The 27,904-nt window shown below is 41.8% G+C and overlaps 1 protein-coding gene across 4 annotated transcripts in view; it reads left to right on the forward strand.

The window, feature by feature from the left end:
* The window catches only part of KCNMA1 (potassium calcium-activated channel subfamily M alpha 1), a 747,896-nt gene that overhangs the window by 706,239 nt on the left and 13,753 nt on the right, over positions 1–27,904 (forward strand). For 3 of the 4 annotated variants that reach the window (XM_027129778.1, XM_027129780.1, XM_027129782.1), the window contains 4 exons: positions 3,919–4,049; positions 21,116–21,310; positions 23,342–23,460; positions 25,348–26,218. In XM_027129778.1, the coding sequence (XP_026985579.1) occupies positions 3,919–4,049; positions 21,116–21,310; positions 23,342–23,460; positions 25,348–25,597 (695 nt within the window). In that variant the 3' untranslated portion in view covers positions 25,598–26,218. Of the gene's footprint in view, positions 1–3,918; positions 4,050–21,115; positions 21,311–23,341; positions 23,461–25,347; positions 26,219–27,904 lie in introns of those variants that run through there. The other variant, XM_027129781.1, reaches the window with a different exon arrangement.

Raw genomic sequence — 27,904 nt, forward strand, 5'->3', positions numbered from 1 at the left:
GATTTTTTCCCCACACAGCATCAGTAAACCTTTGATCACACCCATCTGACCTGGCAGTTGTTTCCAAAGCATCTTTGCTCTAATTCATTTTCTTTGGCTTGGGCCTTTTTTTTTTTCCATGTGTCCCCCTGCTCCCCTCCCACCTTCTCCCTTCTATTCCTCTTTCGAGCACACTGTCAGTTTGACTGACATGTCTTCACAGCTCTCGGAGGAAGTCAAGGGAGAAATATAAAAATTTTAAGATAAGAAACCTAAGACGGTGCCTTCCCTCCAGCTGTTTATTTTCCTTTATTCTGACTTTATTTGCCTTTTTTTTCCTACTCAGCCCTTTCTCAGAAGCTCTGGTTCTGAAGCCATAAACGCAGCCAGCTCATAGGGGACCCTTGCTTATTAAAGCCAGGTCTTAAGAAAGGATGCAAAGGATGAGCTTAGCAGCCACCAAGGCCCAGCCCTGCACTCTGACCCCGACTCCGCTGGCCCAGAGCCCTCTCTGGGAGGAGATTCGGAGCAGACTCATCTAGAAGATGAAGGCCTGTGGTCGTGACGGCATTTGTCAGGCTCTTCCCCGATTCCCCATGACTTGGTTAATAACTCTATGAAAAGCACCCATCGGCAGCAGGTCTCAGGACTGGGGGCTGATCTTCTAGATAGAGAAAGCAGGTGCTGCTTGGTGGAGGGTAGATCGAGAGATAGGGATCATCTGCCTTCAAATAGCTCACAACTGAAACGGACATGCCATTTTCTTGGCTCCAAAATATATTTCAAAATAATAGAGCAGGCTTTTAACACAGTAATCTTGCTTGCCAGGTGTCTGGAAACAAAGGAATAAATTGTCCACCATTCAGCACAGCATTATTGTCGATGTAGCTATTTATCAGGACAAATTCACTCAGGTCAAGGAGTGCCACACTATTTTCTGTTTCCAACAGTAGGACAGGTGTCTTTTTCATGTTTAGAGAAGTTGGCTAAAAGCGTAGGCTTCTGGATTGCTCTTCTCAGAGCCTTAGGCTGGTAAGGGACCCAGGGAGCTTGTGTGGCCCAGACTTCTGGTGGGAAAATTCATCCAAACATCTCTGTCTCAGAAAACCTCAGCAGCATTTCAGTATCACCACTGCCAGGAATTTCTTTGTCTATTTGGAATTCATGCGCTGCCAGCTAACTGGGACATCTTTATTTGTGACTAGTAGAAAAGAAAGAGCGCGGTGCCCCCAATCTGAGGCAACAATTCAAGTATTCAGCTACCACCAGATTTCTTTTATGAGCTCAGAGAACCTTCCATGTGTTCACATCACCCTCACCTTCTGCCTTAAGCCCAATTTTCCTACTCGTCATACTGCCTTTAGCACTCAAACCATCATCATCCTCTGACCACCTCCCCTCCCCCTATCCCCACAGATATTTACTGTTTACCTACAAGTTCTGAGATGTCTTCTGCATTACACTAGGCCAGTAAAGTGCCTTTTAAAAAACACAGATGGTGCAAGGTCAAACAAGTTTTTTAAACTGTATAGTATTCCAGTCTTCACACACTTGGGGAGTCCCAGTTGACGTTAGTGGGTCCAGGCTTCCTAGAAGTTCCACAAGAAGGAAATCTGTTTGAAGCTATTTAACCTGTTTCCCAGTTGTTTTTGATCACATACATTTTGGGGTGACTGTTTTCATCACCTCTTAGCACCCACATAATTACTGTCCCGTGAAATAGGTTTTGGGTAACACCGGCTGCTCGCCCTTTGAGACTAGGTAACCCAGAACCCTGGCTCCTGCCTTGGAGTTCTTCCCCAAAGACTCGAATCCCTAGCTGGCTGACATTCTCCAGTCACCTGTCAAGTCTACCAAACCCTCCCCATCGTCGTGAGAAGAGGTAACCGACACTTCCTTTAGGCAGCGTCCATGTGTACGCCCTCCTCAGCTCTTACAGGTACTTAAAACCAGGTCCCTCTGCATCTTGTCGCAGGTTCACATTTTCCCATTCACAAAGCAGGAAGACTAAACTGTGGCCCACAGCATGCTTCTAGGTAAATGAAGGGAGGAGAGGAAAAGCTACCGCATGACCCTGGCAGGATCCCTGAGCCAAGGCCTTACTTACGTGCTTCTGAGAGGGGCAGAGGGAAGCTGGGAATTTTCATAGTGTGAACAGCACATGGACAGAACGTGAAAGCATGAGAGCAGCTACCGTTCATCAAGGTGCCGGGCCAGGTTCACCAAGCAGAGTCTCATAGGAGCCTCCTGACAGCCTCAGGAGAGCTGCTCATATTGTCCCCATTTTACAGAGGGAGAAACTAAGGTGTAGAATGATAAAATGCTTTGCTCAGGGCAGTTAGTGACAGGGCCTGGATTCAAAGCCCAGTTGTCAGGTCCTGGGTTTTGCATTTTCACTAGCCTGTAGCTCAAGCACTGCAAGGACAGTGGGGACCCAAACATGATAAACGTTGGAAGAACAGAGAGCAGAGATTTTCCCCCATTAGGATCTTTCTCTAGGGAAACAAGATGGTGTCATTTAAAAATAATTCCATGCCCAGCCTTTTGTCCTATTATCATTTATTCTGCCTCATCCGATAAACAAACAAAAGTTAAAAGCAACAACAGGGCTTCCCTGGTGGCGCAGTGGTTGAGAGTCTGCCTGCCGATGCAGGGGACGCGGGTTCGTGCCCCGGTCCGGGAAGATCCCACATGCCGCGGAGCGGCTGGGCCCGTGAGCCATGGCCGCTGAGCCTGCGCGTCCAGAGCCTATGCCCCGCAACGCGAGAGGCCACAACAGTGAGAGGCCCGCGTACCGCAAAAAAAAACAAAAAACAAAACAACAACAACAACAAAAGAAGTTATCCCAAAAGTTCCTTACGGAAAAAAAAAGTTAAAACAATAACTCTAGGAAAGAGAATTAGCTGCTGATACATTTAGAAAGGAATCAGAAAAAGGAAACCTCATCTATTCTTTTCCTAAAAGCACCATAATTATTCCAGAAATCACAAGCGCTCATCTCCTCCCCCACCACACACTTTCCCCGCCATTACTTGCTCTGCAAAACTGATAATTTCTGATGCCAAGATGGGAATGGAAATTAATTTGTCATTTAATTTTTAATAAGTTAAAGACATCTCGGTGACACAACCAATCAGTCTGCACGTGCGTGCCAGAGGAGTCCTTGAGGAATCCTCAGATGGAAATGAAATACAACATCAAATGCTGCGTCTGCTTGAGCTGAAGCACATAAAAGATTGAGCTGTTTAGGAGGGGAAAGGGAGAACGTGGGCATCCCCAAGCACCTCGGAATGCAGAGCAAATCTTTGTCAGCTAGCAGCCGGAGACAGCCAGGGGTTCATCCTTTGTATTGAACAGGACTTGGTGGGTTTGGGCCTGGATTAAGGGCCAGACACCAGGCACTACCCAGACCCATCCCCCCGCCCCGGGCAGGCTGTGGGTGGTGCCGGAGGGTGGATTCCTTGCTATTTTGCCTTTGCTATGCTCCCAATCTGTTGCTCTTCACTCTCAATAAATTGCTTTCTTTCCCTTGTGGCTAAACTTCCCACCCAGCATGGCTACTCATGGCTCCTCGTCCTTGAAATACGTCCATCTCTCAAAGGACTTAGCTACCAAAAAAAACGCTTCAGAGTGTTTTTCGTCACGATCTAAAACTATACCAAAGAATTGACCAGCACTGTCCACCAGCTCCACCAGCCTGTCGTGGAGCACGTCTGCGTGACGTCACTGCTCTCCAGGCCTGGGAACCTTGAACAAGCACCTCGGAGCAGTCCATTGAGTCCCACCGACCCCCACCCTGAGCTCCATCAACAGCTTCTCCCATGCTTTTCTTTCCTTTTCAGTGACTTCAGTGTTTCTAAACCAGTAGCCTGCTCTTTCTCTGACTCTGCTGCCCGCATGTGGTCTTTTGATCTAATTCTTACTTTATGCTTTTCCTAGTGAACGATACTAATGTTCAGTTTTTGGACCAAGACGATGACGATGACCCCGACACAGAGCTGTACCTCACGCAGCCGTTTGCATGTGGGACAGCGTTTGCCGTCAGCGTCCTGGATTCACTCATGAGTGCGGTGAGTAGGTGGGGGACACGGGGACCCAGGGACAGAGCGCCTCCAGCCTCCAATGCATGAGGGGCATGGGCTGGAGCTTGAACTACCCTGGAGAGCCGAACCACACCGAGCTTGCCATCTGGAAGGGGATACTGATGTTATTTAAATTAGCACACAGGTAACCGTCTGATTATAAATTCTTGAAAGTGCAAGGAAGGCTATGAGTAAATACCGGTAAGCACTTGATGTGGTCTCGGGATCAGAGAAGGATTTCTCCAAAGAAAGAATATATATTTTATGTTGCTCAAAGTCTGAGCAATAAAGATGGGAGATTTTATGGGGAAGAGAATCCCCCAAAGAAGGACAGCAAAGGTAAAGGCCTGGTGGGGTACCTGACAGGCTCAAAGAAGGCAAAGAAAGCCTGCGTCGCTGGACCTCAGTGAGAGAGGGGAAGGGGAGGACAAGGCAGAGTTGGACCCACAGGACCTCAAAACCCATTTTCGTGTTTCTGGTCTTTCTCTTAAGAGCAGTGAGGTGGCGTTGAAGGGTTTTAAGTTGGCAAGTGATGTGATCAGGTTTATGTTTTGAGGGGGTTGCCTGGGCAGCTGTGTGGAGGATGGCTCAGGAGGCAAGATGGCAGCGGGTAAGTCTGAGTAAGGGGCTCTCGTAGCGTGGAGTAGGGTAGAGCCCTCGGGGCTGGAGGAAGGTGGATGGGTTTGAGTGGTGTTTGTCAGTAAAATCGAGAGGACTTGGGAATAGATTGAATATGAGCAAAGGCGGAAGAGGACAAAGCGTCAAAGGTGTCTCCTAGGTCACTGCCAGTCACTGAGACTCAGTCCTGGGAGAGGCGTGGGTGTGAGGCAAGGCCTGGCCTGTTCTCTGCCCCAGTGAAGGCGCAGAATGGTGGCAGAGAGAGGAGGGTGGGCTGCCAGGGATCCAAAGCATCTTCAGTTTCTTTTATAACTTGATATGCGTCGAACAATCAGGGCATTTGTGTTTTCACTTGTGAGACCAAAATCAAATGACAACTAAAAAGTAGGTCCCGTCTCAAAGAAGCCATCTCGAGCTGCAAAAGGCAAAGCAGACCAGAATGGAGATTATGAAGTATTCCCACTGAGTGGCTTTATTTATCGTATAGAAAAGTCTTTTTTGGGGGGAATTCTCAACTTCACTCTTTTTATAAATACAGACATAGGCTGGATAAAAACTGACCTTTGGAGAAACCACAAAAAAAGAGTTTTACTGAATCCATTAAAACCATAAACATAGCCCAGAGAGTTTTTACACACATATATTTCTTCAAATGCTTAAGAAGGCTATTCTCAAAAAAAAAAAAAAAAGAAAAAGAAGGCTATTCTCCTGCATGTGTTAAACAACTGATATGCTAATTATGCATTATTCTCATCTATTCATTAAAGCTAATCCCAGAAGGACCTCTATTTGAGGAAAGAAAAAGCATAAAGCTTTTTAAGACTAATTTAGGTTATTCTATATTCCTGAATGTGGTCCAACTACAAGCATATCTTAGTGAAAAATCAGAATTATAGATTTAAAAATAAATATGAAACAACATTCATCTGAATTAAGGTTGACTGGGATTCATGCCATCCCACTGTTTGCCAAACCAAGAAGGAGAGAAAGCAGTCCTTACTGAAGGCCATCCTGCTTTCCCAGGGCTCACGACCTTTCTGATGGTCTGAGGGTACTGAGCCTCACCTTTCTACCTGCCAGTGATGTTGGGCTTCGTTTGGGCAAACTCCCTAAACAGGCCAGAGGGCATGATGGAGGCAACAGGATGTGCTTATTACAGTGCTGTATTCTCTGTAATAGTCCTCGCAGTCTCCAAGTCCACTTTCAAACAGATTTCTGTAATTCATCTCCTCAGAAGATTCATTTTATTTCTGATCCTAATCAGACAGATTTCAGAAGACTGTTCTCACTAAAAGATGATGAAACAGTTTATAGTCGATGTTTTTTCAGAACTGTAAAATACTCGATCCAAATTTTTAAAGATCCACACTTACAAAATTGTTTCCACAGATCAGACACGCCATATATTCCAGGTGGGACCAGCTACATAATTTGAAAGCCTGCTTTTTCATAAGTTACTAAGAATTTCAAAAGGGTGACAGCAGAGCATTGAACCAAATGAGGGCCTCTTCTGAGCGTGGGCCCTCGGTGACAACGCAGGCCACACACCCATGAAGCCAGCCCTGGTTCAAGGGATACAACTGTTTTTAAGCACCAAAGCGCTTCACCTCTACACAGTCAAGGGGGCACACTGTGGCCACGGGGTGGGAGTGAGTGGCACATCTAGATTTGAGTCGCACCATTCTCTCTACAGCATCACTGTAGAGAGAAACTCAGCTGAGAAATCAAAGTAGATTGGTTTGACATTTTTTAAAAAATCTGTCTCTAATCTCCTTTGAAATGCAAACTAAAATGTTTGGGAGAAGGTGGCTAAGGCGTGTATGAATACAGTAGTCTGCTAGCAAAGCAGCACTTCTCAATTCCAGCCTGGGAAAAAGCGGTGTCAGGAATCTAGTAACCATCATTGTCATGATCGGCAGCAGCGTAATTTATTGAGGGTCCAGCACTGTACAAAGCGCTTCATTACTATTACTGCAGACAGTATTATTTTGGACAATAATGTGAATAAACCTGCTCTAAGTGTTGAAGCAAGACCTATTTAACTGATCCACTGTTGTGACTTCTCAAATCATTACTCAAAATGCCTATCCACTTATTCCAGGCCTTGTTTTCATTGTCTAGGATAAGCAAGTCCCACAGTGAGGTCTCAAATTGGATCTGGTTCAACAGACCCAATTGGATCTAGACCTTCTGATTACTTGTGATTTCTTGGCATTTCACCCCAACCCTAATTTATGAAAAAAAAAATAGGAGATTATCTCGTACCAAGGCAGTAAGTAGAAGGAACTAAAAGGGTTGGCAGGAATGTAAATTGAGAAAGTGAGACTCCAAACAGCGGGAGCTGGAGGTAAGCTTCCATCTCAGGCATTCGCTTACAAGCAATATCACTACATCCACACGCACATCTCTTTAGATGCCTATGATCTCCTTTTTCTAGCGCTCCTCCCCAAATTGCCATTGAATCATGTGTCTAAACACTCTCTGAATATTGTCCTTCATAATTCAACTCCTGCTGCTCACCGCTTCATTTGTGAAGAAGAAGAATGTTTTGATTCATCACATGCATTCCTAGAACAGCTAGGGATGTTACAGACATGGCCTCCTGGCTTTTCCCTGCAAATCAACAGCAGAAACACATGATGAGTGGGAATAATTATGCTTATGGGTATATGCCTCTAAGAAGGAGGACACAAGAAATGTATTTTTCAGAACCATCCAGCTTGATGCTCATACACACATGAGAAAGATGAAAGGAAGCCTCTTGGTAAAACTGGCTCATGAGTATTTAGATTTTTTTTCCACACAGCACCCACTTTCCCCTACCCTCACCCCAGTTTGAGTTCTACCCGGACCCTCCCTAGAAAGAAAAAATTAGGGACTCAAGAGCCAGACTGCTTGCCTGTGGATCCCAGCACTGCCACTTACTGGTTGTATAACCTTAACCTCTTTTTGCCTTAGTTTTCTCATCTTTAAAATGGGAATAATAGTAGTACCTACCTCATAGGACTGTTGAGATGATTGAATGAGTAATGAGTGCAGCGCTTAGCACATGGCAAGCTCTATATGCATGTACTGTTATTAATCAATACATTATTGGGCACTTACTAAATACCAGGCACTATTATTCATGCTGGGCATCCAGCAGTGAAGAAGAAAGATAAAGACCCTGCCCTCGTGTGGTTTGAACTGTCATTCTAGTGGGCAGTCACTAGGTAAGTGACAGTAACAGTGGGTACCTGAATAATGTCAGATAAGGATAACTAATTTGAAGAGCAGGACATAGTTTGAATGGGTGTGGAGACCTATTTTAGCCACAGTGGTCAGAGTAAAACTGTCTTAGAAGGTAACTTGGAAGCTGACACTGAAAATCAGAAGAGAGCAGCTGGGGGTGAGGGTAACTAGCTTTCCAAGGCAGAGAGCTGGCCTCTCTTCCAGAAATAACCGAACTTAACGTTGGTAAGGCTTTAGAATAGGACCATCTGGAAGATGAATCACATGATGTACTCTCTTAACTGTACTTGCACGAAGGGCTGAACCCTTGAGGTACGTTACCGAGAGGGCTGAGTTCTCAGGCAGCCCAGTGCCATGTGACATCAGTTACCTAAACAAATTCTTCTTCTGTAGCTCTACTCCTTACACTCCACTCAAGAGCCACCATTTAGGCAGTCTAGCTCACAAGGAGACAGACAGTCCACCGTCCACCGTGCAACAGATGAGCTAGCACCGCTGTCAGCATGGCAAATGGACTCAGAATATGCCCCTGCTGCCACATCAGGCCAGGCAGGCCCAGGATGGAAAAGAAAACCAAATAGTTCTCATCCCTCATGAAAGAAAAATACTAAAACTAAAAATCTACACCATGAAAACTAGCAAATATAAAAAATGGCAGCTATGACATGGAAAATGACAATTTTAGAGCAATTATAAACGAAAGGCAAAGTGCCATTAAAGTTAAGGCAATGTTATTAAAAGATGTGTTAATTTTCAGTTAAATTTTCTATAAAAGACCAATTAGTTTAAAAGGCTTGACAGCATTAACTGTGAAACATAAGCTCTGGTAATTATACTTCAAAAAAATAAAAAGAGGAAGATGCTCCAGCGTGTTGGAGACCCAGGTGCAGAGGGGCCTCCGTGGAGCAGGCTAGGTGGCGCTGCGGGCTCAGATTTCCCTGGTGTAATCTGCTGGTCCTTTCCCCAGCATTTCTGGGTTTCCTCAATGTCTGATATTCTGTCTACTTACAGAATCTGAGGATCCCCGAAGTTCAGAGGCTCAGGGGTCACACACGTGATCTGGGCCAGCTCTCTGATATTAGAGCTGAGAACGCAGAGGCACAGGGAGAAAGGGATTTTCTAAATTGGTTGCACTGTTAGCTGGTTGTTCTTTTTATAAACAGTCCTTTATTGAGTATTTGTTGTGCATTAGAATTACACAAACGATCTCATTTAACACTATCCTGTAATCTGGGTTTTGTTTTGTTTTGTTTGTTTTAATCCCTGTTATATGGATGAGAAATCCAAGACCTAGAAAAGTTGGGCAACTTTCCTATTGTCATAGCTATTGAAAGGCGAAGCAGGGATTTTAGACTACAGCAGCTGAATTCTGAAGTCTACACACAGATCCCGAGGTGCCATGTTGCCATACTTAGATGATAGGCTGCCGCGACCAGATGTGGAACCCTGACCTTAGCGCTGGGAAGAGGGACTCCCATATTCCTTAGACTACACAGGTCTCTGGATCCCAGGCACTGAGCAGGACCCTGGAGAACTCTGTTCCCCAACAAACATGTGACACAGGAAGAGCCATTGCAAAGGCCTCTAGCCAAAGCATCCCTGAAGACTAGTCCTGCCAGGGTTGGAGGTTCTATGTGAGACTCCTTCACAAGGCTTCTAGCACAGGCATAGTGAACATGGGCTATGGTAGGGCACAGAAAAGACCAGCAGTGCAAAAGCGTAGGAGGCAAAGGATCACACCTACGTATTACAGAGTTCTGTGTTTCTTCAATCTAGTGTTTCCGTTAACCCAGAAAAGAATTGTGCCTTCTGGGTCAGGTGAGTTGTAGAGAGGTTTATTCTAGCTGCTACATCCTGCACAGGAATAGTCTTTGATGATTGGCATTTGAAGTCCTAGCACCTGGTTTGCCCCCATGATGCTGAAACAGTCACTTCCTAGGCAGAAAGCGCTAGATGTGATATTTAATTGCAGACTGCTCTGTACTCTGTGAGTGGTACCCTGGCCCCATAATGAAATGTGTGCCTTCCAAAATGGCTGACTGGACATCCTTTTTCAGGAGAAGCATTGTCTTTCCACTGAGTTGCTCAGATCACAAAGAGACCTTGAAACATGCTCAGAGCATACCCATATGCAGTGCTCAAAGTACTTCCCTGCAGCTGAATATTGGGGCATCAAAATGGGGGCAAGAGTGCTCTGCTAACAGACATCATTATTCTCGGCCACAGCAGGTACTGTGGCCCAAAGCACTGCTCCTTGATGCCTGCATGAAAAAAGAGAAAGGAGAGAGATCTGGGATATAGTCCCAGCTCAGGGGGCAGAGAATTGTGTTCAGTGTCATGAGTGGTTCCAGAATTTTTCAGGGACCTGTAAAATGCTCTGACCCACCCTGAAATTATACCCCTTGATGGGCAATTTTGAAAGTGACACACTCTTGGAGTAGCGTACAATTTCAGTCCAAACCAAGATCCAGGGATTAGTAGGTGCTCAATAAATGTCAGCGACTGATTGATCGAAAAGATTATGCTGTTTCAGTGTAACTGATTTCAACGCAGAAGGGGAAACATGTGAAGGTCAAATCCTAAAGATTTGACGAAACAACAGCCTTTCGTGATGACCTTCCTGACCTACCGTTGCAGAGCAGAACTTAGAGTGTTCTTTGTTTAAGAACCATTGACTGTGTTTTCCTTAGACAATGTATTCATGTTCAGTTGGAAAATTTTGAAAGCTCAGATATATGTAAAGAAGAAAATTTAAACAAACCATATTCCCAACACCCAAAGATCAGCATGGTTAGTATTTTGGTATATTTCCTTCCAGATGGGTAGATAAATATGGAATCACCCAGTTTTATATCTTGGTTTTGTTTCTTTTCAAAGTTACTATTTTTCTCAGAGTGTTTAATCATGTCATATTCTTGGGTATCACTGCAAGACCTCCATAGGACTTCCTGAGACTCAGACATATGGTTGTTCCAGAATCTGTTTAAACATTATCTATTGTGGGGCATTTCCGTTTTTAATTTTTTTATTATAACAATAATTAACCCTGTGATAAGTATTACTGTACGTAAATCTTTGAGCAAGAAGCAACTTATTATCTTGAGGTAAACTTACCGGGCTTTTAATACATGTGAACATATTTAAAGCTCTTGGTAGACATTGCCAGATTATCCCCCAGAAACAATTGTACCAGTTGCACTACCATCACTGATGTGTAAATGCCATCTCTTGCACTTCAGCGGGCACTGATTATCATTTTCCTTAGGGGGCCCTTTAATTGTGTTTATGGTAGTTCTGAAGTACACATAATTTTAATTTGTGTGTAGAACCATGTAAATGCATATTTTGTGAATTCTTCTATAGTTTTTATGCCTAAAAAGTGCTTGCTGAACAAGATGACTCATCAGGTATCCTGAGATTGGTTAAATATTCAGCTATATTTTCATCAGGTTGTTTGTGGCTATGTTTTTTGCCTTTAACTATTTTATAGCATTTACCTCCTTCTCCCCTCCCAACTTTATTGAGATATAATTGATTTATAACATTATGTAAGTTTAAGATGTGCAATGTTATATGTATACATTGTGAAATGGTTACAACAGTAAGGTTCATTAATCCATCACCTCACCAGCAATTTTTTGTTGTCATTGTTGCTGAGAACTTTAAAAGTCTACTCTTAAGCAGTTTTCAGATATTCAATATGGTATCGTTAAGTGCGGGCACTATGTTGTAGTACGTTATGTCCCCAGAATTTATTAATTATATAACTGCAGTTTATATCCTATGACCACCTTCACTCATTTCCCCAACCTGTACCTCCTGCCTCTGGCAACAACCAATCTGTTCTCTGTTTCTGTAAGATCCACTTTATTTAGATTTCACATATAAGTGAGAGTAGACAATCTTTGTATTTCTCCGACTTGTTTCACTTAGCTTAATGCTCTCAGGATTCATCTGTGTTGTTGCGTATGGAAAGATTTCCTTCTTTTTATGGCTAAATATTATTCCACTGTATATATACCACATTTTCTTTATCCATTCATCTCTCACTGGATACTTAGGTTGTTTCCGTGTCTTGGCTATTGTAAATAATGCCACAGTGAACGTGGGGTACAAAAGATATCTATCACTTTGAGATAGTTACTTCATTTCCTTTGGATATATATCCAGAAGTGGAATTGCTGGATCATATGGTAGCTATCTATGTTTGTAATTTTTCGAGGCACCACCATACTGTTTTGCATAGTGGCTGTATCAGTTTACATTCCCATTAGCAGCATACAGAGGTTTCCTTTTCTCCACATCCTCACCAACACTTGTTATTTCTTGTCTTTTTGACAATAGTCATTCTAACAGATGTGAGATGATATCTCACTGTGTTTTTTTGTTGTTTTTTTTTTTTTGCGGTACGCGGGCCTCTCGCTGCTGTGGCCTCTCCTGCTGCGGAGCACAGGCTCCGGAAGCGCAGGCTCAGCGGCCATGGCTCACGGGCCCAGCCGCTCCGCGGCATGTGGGATCTTCCCGGACCAGGGCACGAACCCGCGTCCCCTGCATCGGCAGGCGGACTCCCAACCACTGCGCCACCAGGGAAGCCCCTCACTGTGGTTTTGATTTGCATTTCCCTGATGATTAGTGATGTTGAGCATCTTTTAAGGCAGTGGTCTCCAACCTTTTTGGCACCAGAGACCGGTTTCGTGGAGGACAGTTTTTTCACAGATGGGGGCGGGTGGGTGGGGTAGAGGGGATGGTTCTGGCGGTGATGTGAGCAATGGGGAGCGGCAGATGAAGCTTCGCTCGCTCGCCCGCCCGCCACTCACCTCCTGCTGTGTGACTTGGTTCCTAACAGGCTGCAGAGGGGTATTGGTACACGGCCCGGGGGATGCGGACCCCTGTTTTAAGGTACCTGTTGGCCATTCGAATATCTTCTTTGGAAAAATGTCTATTCAGTTCCTTTGCCCATTTTTTAATCAAATTTTGGGGTTTTTTTTGCTACTGAGTTGTATAAATTCCATTTATTGCCTTTTTTAGAAATTTAGAATAAATATATTTTCTTAGTAGAAAATATATAAAATAAATAAAATTATAGGAAAAGATGAAAATCAGTCAGAATTCTATTACCAGGAATTAATCACCATGTAAAATTTGGGGGTACTAAATACATAATATTTTTACATAACTATAACATAATACTACATAATACTAAGTATTTATATAATACTAAATATTTTTACATAACTATATCTGTGGGGGTCTGCACTTTTAACATGAGTTTTAGATCATAGTGTTTTTTGGATCCTGCTTTTTGAATATTTTAATGTTATGTCATGTAACATGACATGCTCTGAAAGCATAATATTAATATCTGTACAATGTAAGTCACATACGTGTCTCATTATTTATTTAATCATTACCATATTGTTGAAAAAAACTTTTTTCCAGATAACCGATTTCTTCTAAATCATTTGTTGAGTAAACATCCCTTCTCCATGGTGCATTATGCTTTCCTTATCATATTAAGAAATGAAACAGCAAACTTTTTTGTAAAGGGCCAGATGGTGAATATTTTAGGCTTTTGAGAGCCGTACAGACTCTGTTGAAACTACTCAATTCTGCCATTTTAGCACAAAAGCTGAAAGCATTTTAGTAAACAAATGGGCATGTCTGGGTCTCAATAAAACTTTATTAAAAATAAAAACAGGTGGCAGTCGGGATTTGGCCCAAGGCCCTGATTTTCAATTCATTCTGGTTGATCTTCTAATTTTTAATATTGCCTACAACGTTTAGTTATAAAATCTTTAATATTATAATACCTCAGAGGACAATTTCATAAACTGTTTCCAGAGGAAATTTAGCATAATTTTATCAAGTTTAAAAACATATCAACTCACTAACCTCACTAAATATCCTCTTGCTATTTCATTAATTGATGCTTTTTTATTTCATCCTTCTGTTTTTCTAAGATAAAAAAGAACAACAAAAAATTCTTTTAATACTTAGAATTATTTGCTGAAATTCTTTCATATTTAATAATAAAAGCACTTAAGGCTCTGAATTTGTCTCTGTAGCTTTGGCCTCAATCCATGACATTTTTATATGTCATTTTCAAATAATCTTTAATTTTTAATACTCTGTATTCTGAGTTTGATTTCCATCTTGACCCACAGTTATTTAGGATACTTTTTTAAAAAAAAACTTGGAAGTGTTGGGATATTTACTTTTGTACCTACTACTCTATTTTTTAAATATAGACCATACAGCTTATACTTTATTATATATATTGAGATTTTATACTTTGGGCCATCGATCATACTTTGTAATTATTGTTTGGATGCTATCTAAAATGGTACGAAGTTTAACACAAATCTAATAAATACCCTTATTACATCCTTCATTTCCTTATATTTTGGTCTCTTTGAGCTGTGAAAACAAGAAACACGATGATATTTCACATATCAATTTTACATGTGACTCTCAGTCCATGTTTAATTTGCTATAATGGCTAATTCGTTTTGCTGTCTATATTTCAGTTATAATATTTTCTCCATAAATATGTTATATATTTATTGTAAACTTTAATTATGAACATAGAGTTAAGTCGCTTAATGTAATATTTAAAATTTTTCCCTTTAAATATATTTTTCTTTGCCTGTTTTGTTTTGTTTTTTCCTCTTTACCTCTGAGACACCAGAGTTTGATTTTGGTTTTTGAACAAGTTTGAGAATCTTTGCCCTTTTATCAAATCATCTAGCTCATTTATGTTTAGTTATATAACCTACAATGCTAAAATTTTGCATTATGCTTTATGATTCTGTAATTGTGTCTTTAATTATCTGTCTTTGTGTACATGGTCTATATTTTGTATGCTTCTTTTCTCTAGTGATGTGAAAATTATACATTCTATTTTTAACTCTAGTTAGTGGTTACCAGACACTCTATAAATATACTTGAAACTATATTTTCTTAGTATTATTATCTAGAAAAATGTAGTAGCTCTTGATTCCTCCCTCTATAAGATCAGGGAATTTACATGTCTTAACTTTCATCTTCTTTCTCCTACCTCATTTTTCTGACTTTTAAAAATAATTTAATATTACTGTATTAATAGATAATTTTATGTCATATTTTTTCTTTCAAGAATTACTTTTGACATTTGCCTTCAGTTTTGTAGTAATATATCCTTTATTAAATTCCATGTTTTAATATATTTCACCAGTATTTTTTTTTTTTTTTTTTTGCTGTACGCGGGCCTCTCGCTGTTGTAGCCTCTCCCGTTGTGGAGCACAGGCTCCGGATGCGCAGGCTCAGCGGCCATGGCTCACGGGCCCAGCCGCTCCGCGGCATGTGGAATCTTCCCGGACTGGGGCATGAACCTGTGTCCCCTGCATCGGCAGGCGGACTCTCAACCACTGTGCCACCAGGGAAACCCCTTCACTAGTATTTTTAAACAAAATTTGCTCATATTTTAATTTTTAAAAGTTTAAAAAGATCTTGAAGGAAGATGATTTTGTTTCCAAGTATTTTTTAAATGAAGTAAATCCATAAATGCTTAGGTACCTAGAGAAAAAAAATATTTCTATTGATTTCACAGATGATCAACAGTGTAGCTATGTGTAGAATTCTTGGAATAAATGTGTCCTTTCAAAACTCAGTTGATATAGCTCTTTCCTAGATAAGTCTGCGGCTAACCTGATCTTGTACATTTTTTTTTTCCTAACAGCATTGTGTTAGGTCACGTTTTTCCTTTACTATTTTAAATTCAAATGTTCATCTAGTACAGGTCTAGCTGTTGGCTGCATTCACTCGGTGAACCATCTTCATCCTCATCCTCAGTTCATTCTTCAGCTCAGGCAGGTTGTATTCATTTGTTTCCTTGCTTGCTTGCTCATTTTTACCTGTTTGAATTTTGTTTACAACTTTCATTTGTGAACACTTGCTATTTATCAATTTGACCTCTGTTGTCTTTCCTCAACCAGCATTCTCATTAAGAAAAAAAAAAAAAGGAAAGAAAGAAAGGGAAAGGAAGGAAGGAAATCGCTACCCATTTCTCTATGTAGTTCAGTTGTTCAGGTGATTTTCTTAGTTTTAATTCCACATTTTTTTGTGTGTGTATGTGTGATTTTCAGTTCTACACCTTATTGATTTTTTTTATTGTGATAGGAACACTTAATATGAGATCTACCCATTTAACACATTTTTCAGTGTACAATACAGTATTTTTAATTACTGCTTCTTAACAGATAAAAATCTGGCCATTACAAGTTTAGTTACCTTTTAACTCTTTTTTAAAAACACCTTTATTGAGCTATCATTAACATCATGCAATTCACCCATTTAAAGTGTACAAGTCAATGATTTCTACTATAATCGCAGATACGTAGAGCCATCACCACAGTAGATTTTAGAACATTTTCATTGGCTCAAAAAGAAACTCCATGTCCTTTAGCTATCCCCACTACCCCTCTGTCTCCTTCCCCCCAGCCCTAAGCAACATTAATCTACTGACTATCTTTATAGATTTGCCTCTTCTGGACATTTTAGATAAGTGGAATCATATAATATGTAGTCTTTTGTGAGTGGCTTCTTTCACTTAGCATAATGTTTGGAAGGTTCATCCATGTTGGAGCATGTCTTAGTACTCCATACCTTTTTATGGCCTAATGATCATGCGTGGATATAACACATTTTGTTTGTGCATTCATTAGGTGATGGACATTTGGATTGTTTCTACCTTTTAGCTATTATGAATAATGCTGCTATAAACATCCATGTACCAGTTTTCATATGGACATAATTTTCATTTCTCTTGGGTATATACATAGGGGGAGAATTACTGGGTTTTATGGTAACTTGTTTAACCATATGAGGAACTGCCAAACTGTTTCCCTAAGTGGCTGTATCATTTTATATTCCCACCAGCATTGTGTTAGGGTTCTAATTTCTCCACATCTTCACCAACTCTTGTTATGATCTTTCTTTTTTATTTTGGCCATCCTAGTGGGTGTGAAGAGGTATCTTATTGAGGTTTTGATTTGTATTTCCCTGATGACTAGTGATGTTAAGCATCTTTTCATTTGTTTGTTTAACATTTGTATATCTTTTTCAGAGAAATATTTATTCAAGTATTCTGTCCATTTTTAAATTTGAGTCACTTTTCTTTATGTTCTTGTATTGCAAGATATTTTAATATATATTTAGATACTAGACCCTTATGGGATATACGGTTTGCAAATATTTTCTCTCACTGTGTAGGGTTTCTTTTCACTTTCTGGTTAGTGTACTTTGTGCACAAACAATTCTCAATTTTGATGAAGTTTAATTTACATATATTTTTTCTTTCGTTGCCTATGCTTTGGGTGTCATATTTAAGAATCAGTTTTCAAATCAAAGTTCATAATTATTTACCTTTATGTTTTCTTCTAAGTTTTATAGTTTAACCTTTTATATTTAGGTCTTTGATCCATTTGGAATTAATTTTTGCATATGGTGTGAGGTAGGGGTCCAAATTTATTCTTCTGAATGTGGATACCCAGTTGTGGTAGCAACATCTGTTTAAGAGACTATATTCTTTCTCTGTAGAATGGTCTTGGCACCTTTGTTGAAAATCAGTTGATACACAATGTATGAGTTTATTTCTGGACTCTCAATTTGATTCCAATAGTCCATGTCTATCCTTATGGCAATAACATACTCTCTTGATTATAGTAGCTTTGTGGTATATTTTAAAATCAGGAAGTGTGAGTCCTCCAACTTTGTTTTTCCTTTTCAGGATGGTTTGGTTATTTGGGGGGTGCTTGCAATTTCACATGAATTTTAAAATCAGTTTTTCCATTTCTGTAAAAATGGTCTTTGGGGTTTTGATAGCAACTGCATTGAATCTGTAGATTGTTTGGGGGAGTATTGCCATCTTAAGAATGCTAAGTCTTCCAGTCCATGAAGTTGAGATATCTTTTCATTTATTTAGATTTTCTTTAATTTATTTCAACAATATTTTGTAGTTTCCAGTGTACCAATCTTGAACCTCCTAAATTTATTCCTAAATATTCTGTTCTTTGTGAAACTATTATAATGAGAATTGTTTTAATTTAATTGTCTTAATTTCATTCTTATATTGTTCATTGCAAGTACGTAGATACACAAATGATTTTTGTGTATTGTTTTTTGTATCCTGCAACCTTGCTGAACTCATTTGTTACCTATAATATCATTTTAGTGTTCTTTAGAATTTTCTATTTACAAGATCATGTCTTCTGTGGATAGAGATTGTTTTACATCTTCCTTTTTGATATGGATAACTTTATTTTTTTCTAGCCCTGGCTAAGACCTCTAGTGCTATGTTGAATAGAAGCAGTGAGAGTTGGCTTCCTGGTCTTGTTCCTGATCTAAAAAGAAAGCATCCAGCCTTTCACCAATAAGTCTGATGTTAGCTGTGGGTTTTTAATATATGCCCGTAATCAGGTTGAGGAAATTCCCTTTCACTACTAGTTTGTTGAGTGTGTTTATCATGAAAAAACGTTGGATTCTTTTTAACCATTTTTTTATTACATTCATTTTAATTTCAATATCTTACATTTAAAAATAATTGAATAAGTTGTATGAAGTCAGCTTTCTTACCATCTGATCTTTTACTTGTTATAGATACTCTCTCTCTCTCTCTCTCTCTCTCTCTCTCTCTCTATATATATATATATATATATATATACTATTTTTTTTTTTATTTTTTTTTTGCGTACACGGGCCTCTCACTGTTGTGGCCTCTCCCGTTGCGGAGCACAGGCTCCGGACGCGCAGGCTCAGCGGCCATGGCTCACGGGCCCAGCTGCTCCGCGGCATGTGGGATCTTCCCAGACCGGGGCACAAACCCGTGTCCCCAGCATCGGCAGGCGGACTCTCAACCATTGTGCCACCAGGGAAGCCCGATACTCTATATTTTTTTTTAAATTGATTTTGATTCTAAAACAAATGCTTCCTAAATTTTTTTTACGTCTTCCAGTAACTATTTAACCAACCAAAAGAATGCTTTTCCTTTATATCTTAAATGCTGTCGCTCCCTTTTTAAAAATATTTATATTGGCTCTTTCTTTCTCTCTGTACATCGGAGCAAGGAGAGGTCTGTTTTTCAGTGTACGAGGTTGTGAATGTTCTGCCATCCACATTTCATGCCGGTGGACTCCTCCCTGGGTGTTGATCTAGAAGGGTAATTATAGCACAAAGGCCTTTGTCACAGTTCTGTGTCCAGCACTCCTTCATTTAATGTGCTGCAGAGCTGGGGCCGGGGGGTGATCTTCTGCTTCTGATGATGGGCTGTTGGACTATAGGGAAGGGGATTTACCTCTGAAGACTTTGGGAAATGTTTTCACATGTGCCCTGAACCAGCCTCCACGAGAGTTCACCTGTGGTGGCCAGTCCTGTGGAGGCTGTCACAGTCCAGGATGCAGTCCCCCTTGACCCTCACTGGGCCTTTGCTCAGTCTAAATGGGGTCTTGTCATGGAGGCAGCCTGAGAAGTGCAGGTTCAAGGGTAAAATGAATGGCCTTGGTTTGCACCACCCTCCTCTGCCTGCCACTACCAACCCACCAAAAAAAGCCAGAAAAGATTTTTTAAAAGGGAAGATTGGGAATGGGTTGACCTCTCCTCAACAAAGGCCTGAGTCTCTGATATCAGGCCAGAAAGTATTTCTCAGTGCTTCCTGTGCACAAAGCACTTTTCTAAGTGCCTCGCACATATTGGCTATATAGTCCTTATAACCACTCTATTATATTTTACAGATCATGACACTGAGGCACAAAAATGAGAAATAACTTTCCAAAGTCACGCAGCTACTAAGTGGTGAGGTCAGCGTTAAACCTCCAGCCTGCCTCTCACCCCTTCACTGCGCCAGCAACATTTCCTCCCTTACTTGTTTTTCTTCAGCTTCTCTGCCCCAGGGCATATCTGAGCTCTGTTAGATGATACATTCTCCTTAGGGTCTGACTGGTTCTGACTCACACTCCTAGTTTCCTTTGCTATTGAAATTTTGTATCACTTTGGGTATTTTTGTGAGTACTTCAGTGAGGAAAGTGATTCCAGCCTGGCTAGCAGCTATCATCTTAACTCAGAAGTCCTCATGGAATTTGTTGCATATAAACTTGATCTTAATGACAGTGCTTATTTTATGGATGAGAAAATCAAAGCCCAGAATGATTAGGCAACTTCCCCCAAGACATAGGACTCGTGATGGCCAAGCGGGAGAGAACTCATCCTTACCCCACTAGATTTTTGCCCCGTGAACTGTCCAAAAAACTGCTGAAGTTAAAATGCAGCTGTCTTGCCTAACCTGCTCCCAAAGGTCCATCCATCCTCAAAAGCCACAGGCAAACTTTGGCTTGATATTATTTAGCCTGTTTGACTTCTTCTTACACTGGAAAATGGAAAACAGACCCTTAACTGACATTTTTCTCAAATTAGGCTGTGTGACAAATGTCTTTTTGAGCTCTTTTATTTGACATCCTATTAATTTTTTAAAGCTCCCATTGTCTTGTTCCTGACAGACCTGTTATGTTTCAGATGTGAGACAAATGTACACGTGTAGAGGGAACTTCTTTAATAAGCTGTATTCACCTCAGACCACTGAGGTTACGTAAGAGCAAAAACACCAGGGGACCCACCTTGTCATAAATTGATCTGGCATATTTAATTGACAGGGACTTCTGGTTTAGCCTGTTACAAAGCATGTGATAAAATTGTTGAACGTGTGGCCTTAATGACGCTCTTGGCATCTCGTTCCAACCGAGAGAGAAGTTCTGCCATTGTTGGAAGAGGCAGCTTCCTGGCACGTGGGTTACAGGAGCTCAGGGGCCATCCTGCCTGGGTCGGGCTGCATTTTCTTACACACACCCAAGGTCCCTGAGCAAGCAGGAGAGGAAGCCATATTTACATCCCAATTAGCACCGATTATGATAAACACCAACCATGTTGACGTTAGCCCTTCAATAAAAATCCCCTGAATCAGTTTTTAAAAGTCAGGCTCTCGTGGCAGAACCAAGTAGGAGAGAAAAGAATTGAATAATTGGAGGCTGCTGTCTTTTCACTTCCCACATAGAATTATTTGAAGAGACAGGCCAGAACTTTAAACAGGAGATATCAAGGAAAGTTGTCATTTGAATGTCGGTTGTCATGACTTTAGGAAGTTTGCTTAAAGGAACCCCCCCGCACCGTTCTCTTCCCAGACATACTTCAATGACAACATCCTCACCCTGATACGGACCCTGGTGACCGGAGGAGCCACGCCGGAGCTGGAGGCTCTGATCGCCGAGGAGAATGCACTGCGCGGGGGCTACAGCACCCCCCAGACGCTGGCCAATAGGGACCGCTGCCGCGTGGCCCAGTTAGCACTGCTGGACGGGCCCTTTGCGGACCTGGGGGTGAGTTCAGGGGGCAGAGGGCACCTGAGCTGGCTGTTTGGGAATGGCGGGATCCAAATGTGTCAGACAGTGACAGGCTAGGTCTCTGCCTTTGCTACTTTCTACAGGAAAAGAACTGTAAGAGGTGATGCTTATGGCTTACTGTGTAGCGGGCACTGGGCTTTACATGTATTCATTCATTTTAATCCCCATGGTGACCCTTTGACGTAGGTTCTCTTATCAGACGCTTTAAGGAAACTGGGGCTCAGAGAGACTGAGGACTGGCCCTATAAGGAATTTGCACTAGGGATCCTGGCTTCAGAGCCTGTGGGCTTACTGACTCCCCTCAGGTACCTTCTGCCACAGATGGGAGGCATTGGGTGGGAGGGGGGGCGGGTTCCAAATGCAGCCACGGCTGGGAGCCTTTTCTACAGGTCTTAGCATGACTCAGGGCTACTTAACCCCAACTGCACATTAATAGGTCTGCCAGAGTGCCTGAACCAGGCTGGTGTGTGCAACCCAGAGGGAGACATCAGTCGCTTCAGCAGCAGCGGGGGCATGGGGGAGAGTGAATGGGTCCAGCCTCAGAGTTAGGTGACCTCGGTCTGGAATTAGAGACATTAAAGAATCCACATGAGATGCTGTTGGTTCGGCCAGCGGGTCTACGTGCACATAATAAGCTATGGTGTTCTGAAAACCACCGGTGCTGGGGTCATGCCCAGAATCCTGGGGGCTGAGTACAGCCATCAGTGGTTTTTAAAAGCCCCTCGTGGGCTATTAATTCTGAGGCTGGACCCAGTCACCCTCCCCCATGCCCCTGCTGCTGCAGAGGGACCCATGCCTCCCTTTGGGTTCCACGCACCAGCCTGGTTCAAGCACTCTGGCAGAAGTAAGCAGTCTTGAACCTTATTCCCAGCCCAACTCCATGGATGCATTCAGGGACTGGAGCCCAGTCTTGGGAGCCAGTAAACCCATTGTACAAACAATAGTGCCACCCAGAAAGTCCAAATAGTGGAAAAGGAGCCAAGGAAAGGGTCACTTTTTCCATTTCTTCTGAAACCCTGATGCCAACTTGCACTATATTTTAGTTTGGTTATGGGCAGGGATCTATGCTAGACTGGGCTTTTTTAAAAGGCCACCTCCATAGGTAGTGGCTCTTTTTGTCATCATTTACTCATTGATACACTTTAAAAGAATAAAGACTTTAAATAATGATAAGATCTGGCTCCTTTTGTGTTCTCTAATGTGATGCCCATCTGAAAACTTCGGTAACAGGAAGGACAGATGCAGTCACTTTATTCCCAGTGAAGTCAGCCGTTGGTGCCCTTCCTATAATAATATCTACCTGAAGCCAACTGGCTGCAGGAAGCCAGCATTTCTGAGTGAATGAGTTTGCTTTCACATTCCGCATCAGGCCCCAGACCCTTGGAAGGTGACTGTGAACTGATTAGAACTGTGAATCCCAGTTATTCAGCCTGCAGACCTCCAGCTCCTGGGGAAACACATTCCCTTCCACCCTTGCCATCTCTGAGGTCTGTAAATTGTGCTTTTCACACAGTCCTTCTCTGAAAGAGTCTGTCACCATAGTACCTGGTGGGGTCTTTTCTCCTGGCAGTGATTTTCATTATCACTCGAGCAGTTTTGACAACACGGTCAGATCACAGTGATTACAGCTGAGCTGGGGCTAAACATCATCACCATTTTGCAAAGCTGGTTTCTTCTCCTCAGCTGAACAGACATCTGAGACCTTCAAGCTTACACCATCACTTAAAATAAGGAGAGGCCCCATCTCCTTGAAGCTCTCATTGCTGCAGATGGAAAACTAGAGAGAACCAGAGGAAAACCCATTATTATCTGATTCCCCAAAATCACCGGTATTGAGGTGTAGGCTATAAACCACACTAACCTCTTCAGCTACGGTTCCTTGGTACAGACCCTCCGACTCAGGAGACACCGAAATGAGCTTTCATTAAAAAGCCCTTTTCTCCCCGGGACCTCTCCTTTCAGGCAAATAAAAATGCTTTTTCTCTCTGTTCTTTCGTTGACTCCCAGGATGGTGGTTGTTATGGTGATCTGTTCTGCAAAGCTCTGAAAACATATAATATGCTTTGTTTTGGAATTTATCGGCTGAGAGATGCTCACCTCAGCACCCCCAGCCAGTGCACGAAGAGGTGAGTATGTTTCCACTCCCACCCGCAAGGCAGAGACATAAATGCCCTCTCCTGTCCCCCACAATGAGGGCAAAGGTCTACATACACGCTCTCAACGTGCAGATTACTCTGCCCACATTAAATCCGTCACTGAGTTTGTTGGTTGTGGGAAGCTTTTTTCTTTAATTACTAATAGCAGATATAAAGACATTGTGGGAAAAATTCAAGTTTTATGGGCTAGTTCCATCCATCACCTAATTACAGAAGTCTGAAGGCAAGCATGTCCTCCAGACTCCTGCTACTGGGATAATTCTGTTGGTACCTAATATAGAAATATTTCATATTGCTACTGTTTAAGGTAAATGGTTCCTTTGCCGTGTCTTAGACACCTATATATATATAATTTTTTTTTATTGAAGTATAGTTGATTTGCAATGTTGTGTTAGCTTCAGGTGTACAGCAGAGTGATTCAGTAATACGTGTGTGTGTGTGTGTGTGTGTGTATGTTCTTTTTCATAGATACCTATCTTTTTACTTAACGTATTTTTCAATTGACTTACTTTTATATATGTATTTTAAAGAAAACTATATATTATTGCCTGAAGCAGAAAAAAATAACATTTCGTATATGCTAGTTATATTTTTCTAATATGCATTAAAGTACATTCATAGCAGCCTAAAATTAAAAGTACATCCTAGAATTGCCAAAATCAGTGTGTTCATGTAATATACCCCAGGAAACAATGCCATAGAGATGAGTGTCTCTCAGACCTGCTTGCATAGTAGAATCACTGCAGGTACTTTTTAAAAGTAGTCTGATGACTCTGACTTAACTGGTATGAAATGAAAATATGTAGTTTTAATGCCCAGAGATTACAGTTGAGCTGGAGTTGAGCATAATTGCTGTGCACCAGTGGGTTCTCAAAGTTAGATGAACATGAGAATCATCTGTAAAGCTTGTTAAAACACAAATTGCTGGACCCCACGCTCAGAGTGTCTGACTCAGTAGGTCTTGGGTGGGGGTGCTTAAGAATTTGCATTTTAACAGCAAGGACCTACTGTATAGCGCAGGGAACTATATTCAGTACCTTGTAATAACCTGTAATGGAAAAGAATCTGAAAAAGAACATTATATATATATATATAGAGAGAGAGAGAGAGAGAGAGCTGAATCACTTTGCTGTACACCTGAAACTAACACAACATTGTAAGTCAGCTATACTTCAATTAAAAAAAAAGAATTTGCATTTTTAGGAAGTTCCCAGATGATGCTGATATGTCTGGCCTGAGGACCTCAATTTTGAAATCCCCTGCTAGAAATGAAACAAAGTGATTTTTAGTTATGTCTGGTGTTAACCGGGGAAAAACATGATCAAATTGAGGAGAACAGTTAAAGCCTGAGGGACACATAGGCAGGGAGGTGTTTTATATTCTTCCATTAAGTGACATCCTCTACCAAGGTTGATTTTTAAAAGCTAAAGAGGGAGGGAGGACTAAGATTTTGCTAGATCATGGTAAACAAAGATCCTGTGACATATGTCTGAGATTGTGAGAACATTCTAGAATGAGAGATGCAGTGCAGTCCTGGAAACCTCCTGCATGCCCTCGGGCCACTCAGGAGCAGAAGGGAACTTGATATTGTATTGAAAGGGGTACGTAGACCACAGGAAGTACCGTTTGGTTCTCCCATGACTGGCGCTAATTCAGCATCTCCGCCAGGGCTCATGGCTGACTTCCTCTGTTGAGCTAAACAGAGGAAGAGTTTGTTCCACTTGGAAGATACTGTTTAAGGCCTTGGACCAGCTGGAAGTCCACCTCCCAGATCCTCGGGTAGACCTGGTTTGGTTCAGAGGTGAAATCTCCACCGAGTTACCCTCATTCTATGACCTCTTTGCTCTCCGCGTCCAGGTATGTCATCACCAACCCCCCGTACGAGTTTGAGCTCGTGCCGACGGACCTGATCTTCTGCTTAATGCAGTTTGACCACAACGCCGGCCAGTCCCGGGCCAGCCTCTCCCATTCCTCCCACTCGTCCCAGTCCTCCAGCAAGAAGAGCTCCTCCGTTCACTCCATCCCATCCACAGCAAACCGACAGAACCGGCCCAAGTCCCGGGAGTCCCGAGACAAACAGAAGTACGTGCAGGAAGAGCGGCTCTGATATGTGTATCCACTGCCTCCGTGTGTGAAACTGTATCTGCCACTCATTTACCCAGTGGGTGTTTCCAACAGTAACTTTCCCCGTTTTCCCCTGTAGTCCCCCCCTTTTCTTTACACATATTTGCATATGTATGATAGTGTGCATGTGGTTGTCATTTTTATTCCACCACCATAAAACCCTTGAGCACAACAGCAAATAAGCAGACGGACCAAAAGTTATTTATGATTCTAGGGGAAAAATAACCCTAAGGCATGCTCCAGACATAAATAGCTCACTGCAGGAATGAGTTCACAGATAAGAAGGGAGCGCTTGTGATCCACGTCAGTTATGCAAAGCAAGTTTAGTTAATGTAGAAGAACAGTTTATTCTGATGTATAAGGATTGTCAGGGTGCTTTGGGTTTTCTTTTTGTTGTTGTTGTTTTTCTTTCTTTCTCTTGTTTTTTTTTTTTTATATATACACACAATAATATATACACACGTTTATTTGAAACAAGCAACCAAAACATATTGGTTGTTCCACTCTCTGGGCCGAAATATCGCGAAGTATTTGAAAGGCTTTTGCCATTTGTGTAGATGATGAAGCACCTGCTTGTTAGAACATTGGAGATTTTTTTTTTTTTTTTTTTGCGGTACGCGGGCCTCTCACTGTTGTGGCCTCTCCCGTTTCGGAGCACAGGCTCCGGACGCGGTGGCTCAGCGGCCATGGCTCACGGGCCCAGCCGCCCCGCGGCATCTTCCCGGACCGGGGCACGAATCCGTGTACTCTGCATCGGCAGGCGGACTCTCAACCACTGCGCCACCAGGGAAGCCCGGAGATTTTTTTAGTTACTCACCAAGGCCTTTTGTCCCAGAGCTAGCTTCCTTTGGGAGTTCATATGAACATTTCTTCCCTTACTGTGGAGGAAAGAATAGTTCCCTTCGTGGAAGTATCAAATGCTAGTCATTTAATTTAAGTGAAAAGAGGTTTGATTGCATATTAAATTGTTATTCTGTCTCCTTATGCTGCCATATGAATAGCTGTTTTTTCCTCTCACTTTTGACATTTGGGATGAAAAGCCATATGTATCATAAATATCAGATGTAAGTCATTAAAAACTGCCTTCCTGGGACTTTTACATCTTTTAAAAGGTGAATTACTTACCTTATGTACAGAATAAATAATGCTCAGGAAAGAGCAAGTATTTTTCCACGCATTCTCAGGGGACCTTTTTACTCCCCTTTGTTTGATTAGTTAGGGCCCCAGTGCCAGCGAGGAGCAAGGGCTGGGGCCGCGGTAGAGAGAGGAAGATAAACCCAGCGGCAGATCATGTTTTTCTAGGAGCCGACAGGCTAAATAAATCAGAATGTAGGAGGATCAAGCCACAGTTGACTCAACAAAGACAAAAGCCAGCTACTACCTTCAGCTGTTGGCACAGCTGCACGACGCTGGCTGTCCCAAAGCAGAAAGCTGGTGGGAAAAATTTCTCATCGTCAATTTCTTTAACGTAGCCAATCCACTTAGGCAGGTGAATGACAGTAATAGAGAATGACCCCCTTGTCATTACCAGATGGGAGAGAAGAAAAAGAGTGCGACAGTGAGCCAAACGCATTTTGGTATAATTATTTTTTCTTTCATTTTCTTTCTTTTTTTAACGTTAGTAAGCATGAGGGAAAAGGTAGAAAAATAACCCTTTTTTCAATATACAGTTGTCAGATATTTTATGTATGCAAATCCTGCTTTAGGCAGTACAGTAGTTCTTACAAATCGGCCAACTCCACCATGACCAAATTCTTGTATGGATGGACTAGCCCTGGGCTGCTATATACGTATTTGAAATGTTTACTTGAAAACAAATTCCATCAAACAGCATAGGGTGGAGGGGAGGAGAAAAATGTCACAGCTGTAACCATCTCTAAAAAGGTGTTTTTATGGTGAATGTTTTGGGTTTAGATTTTGGATCCCCTGTCCCCCCCCAAGCATGATAGTTTTGGAGATTTGCTTGCTGTGTGAATTGACAAGCACTTTTACTGACAAAATGGTGAGGCTCAGTCAGAACGTCCGTCCCCACACCCAAGACAGAGCAGTGCAGTGCTGCAATCAGTATTGGGTGGGGAATCATTGTATACATGTATATTAAAAAGCCCTATGAGTGGAAAACTTTTTTCAAATTATTTTTGTCCCTATATATATTGATTTATATATTACATATAACTATCTTTTTATATATAACTATATATATACACATATATACAGATATATGTGTGTGTGTGTATATATATACACACACACACACACACACACACACACACACACACACACACACACA

The sequence above is a fragment of the Aethalodelphis obliquidens genome, unplaced genomic scaffold, assembly GCF_003676395.1.
Source record: "Aethalodelphis obliquidens isolate GAN/ISIS:26980383/991018 unplaced genomic scaffold, ASM367639v1 scaffold37, whole genome shotgun sequence".
Classification (NCBI taxonomy): Eukaryota; Metazoa; Chordata; class Mammalia; order Artiodactyla; family Delphinidae; genus Aethalodelphis; species Aethalodelphis obliquidens.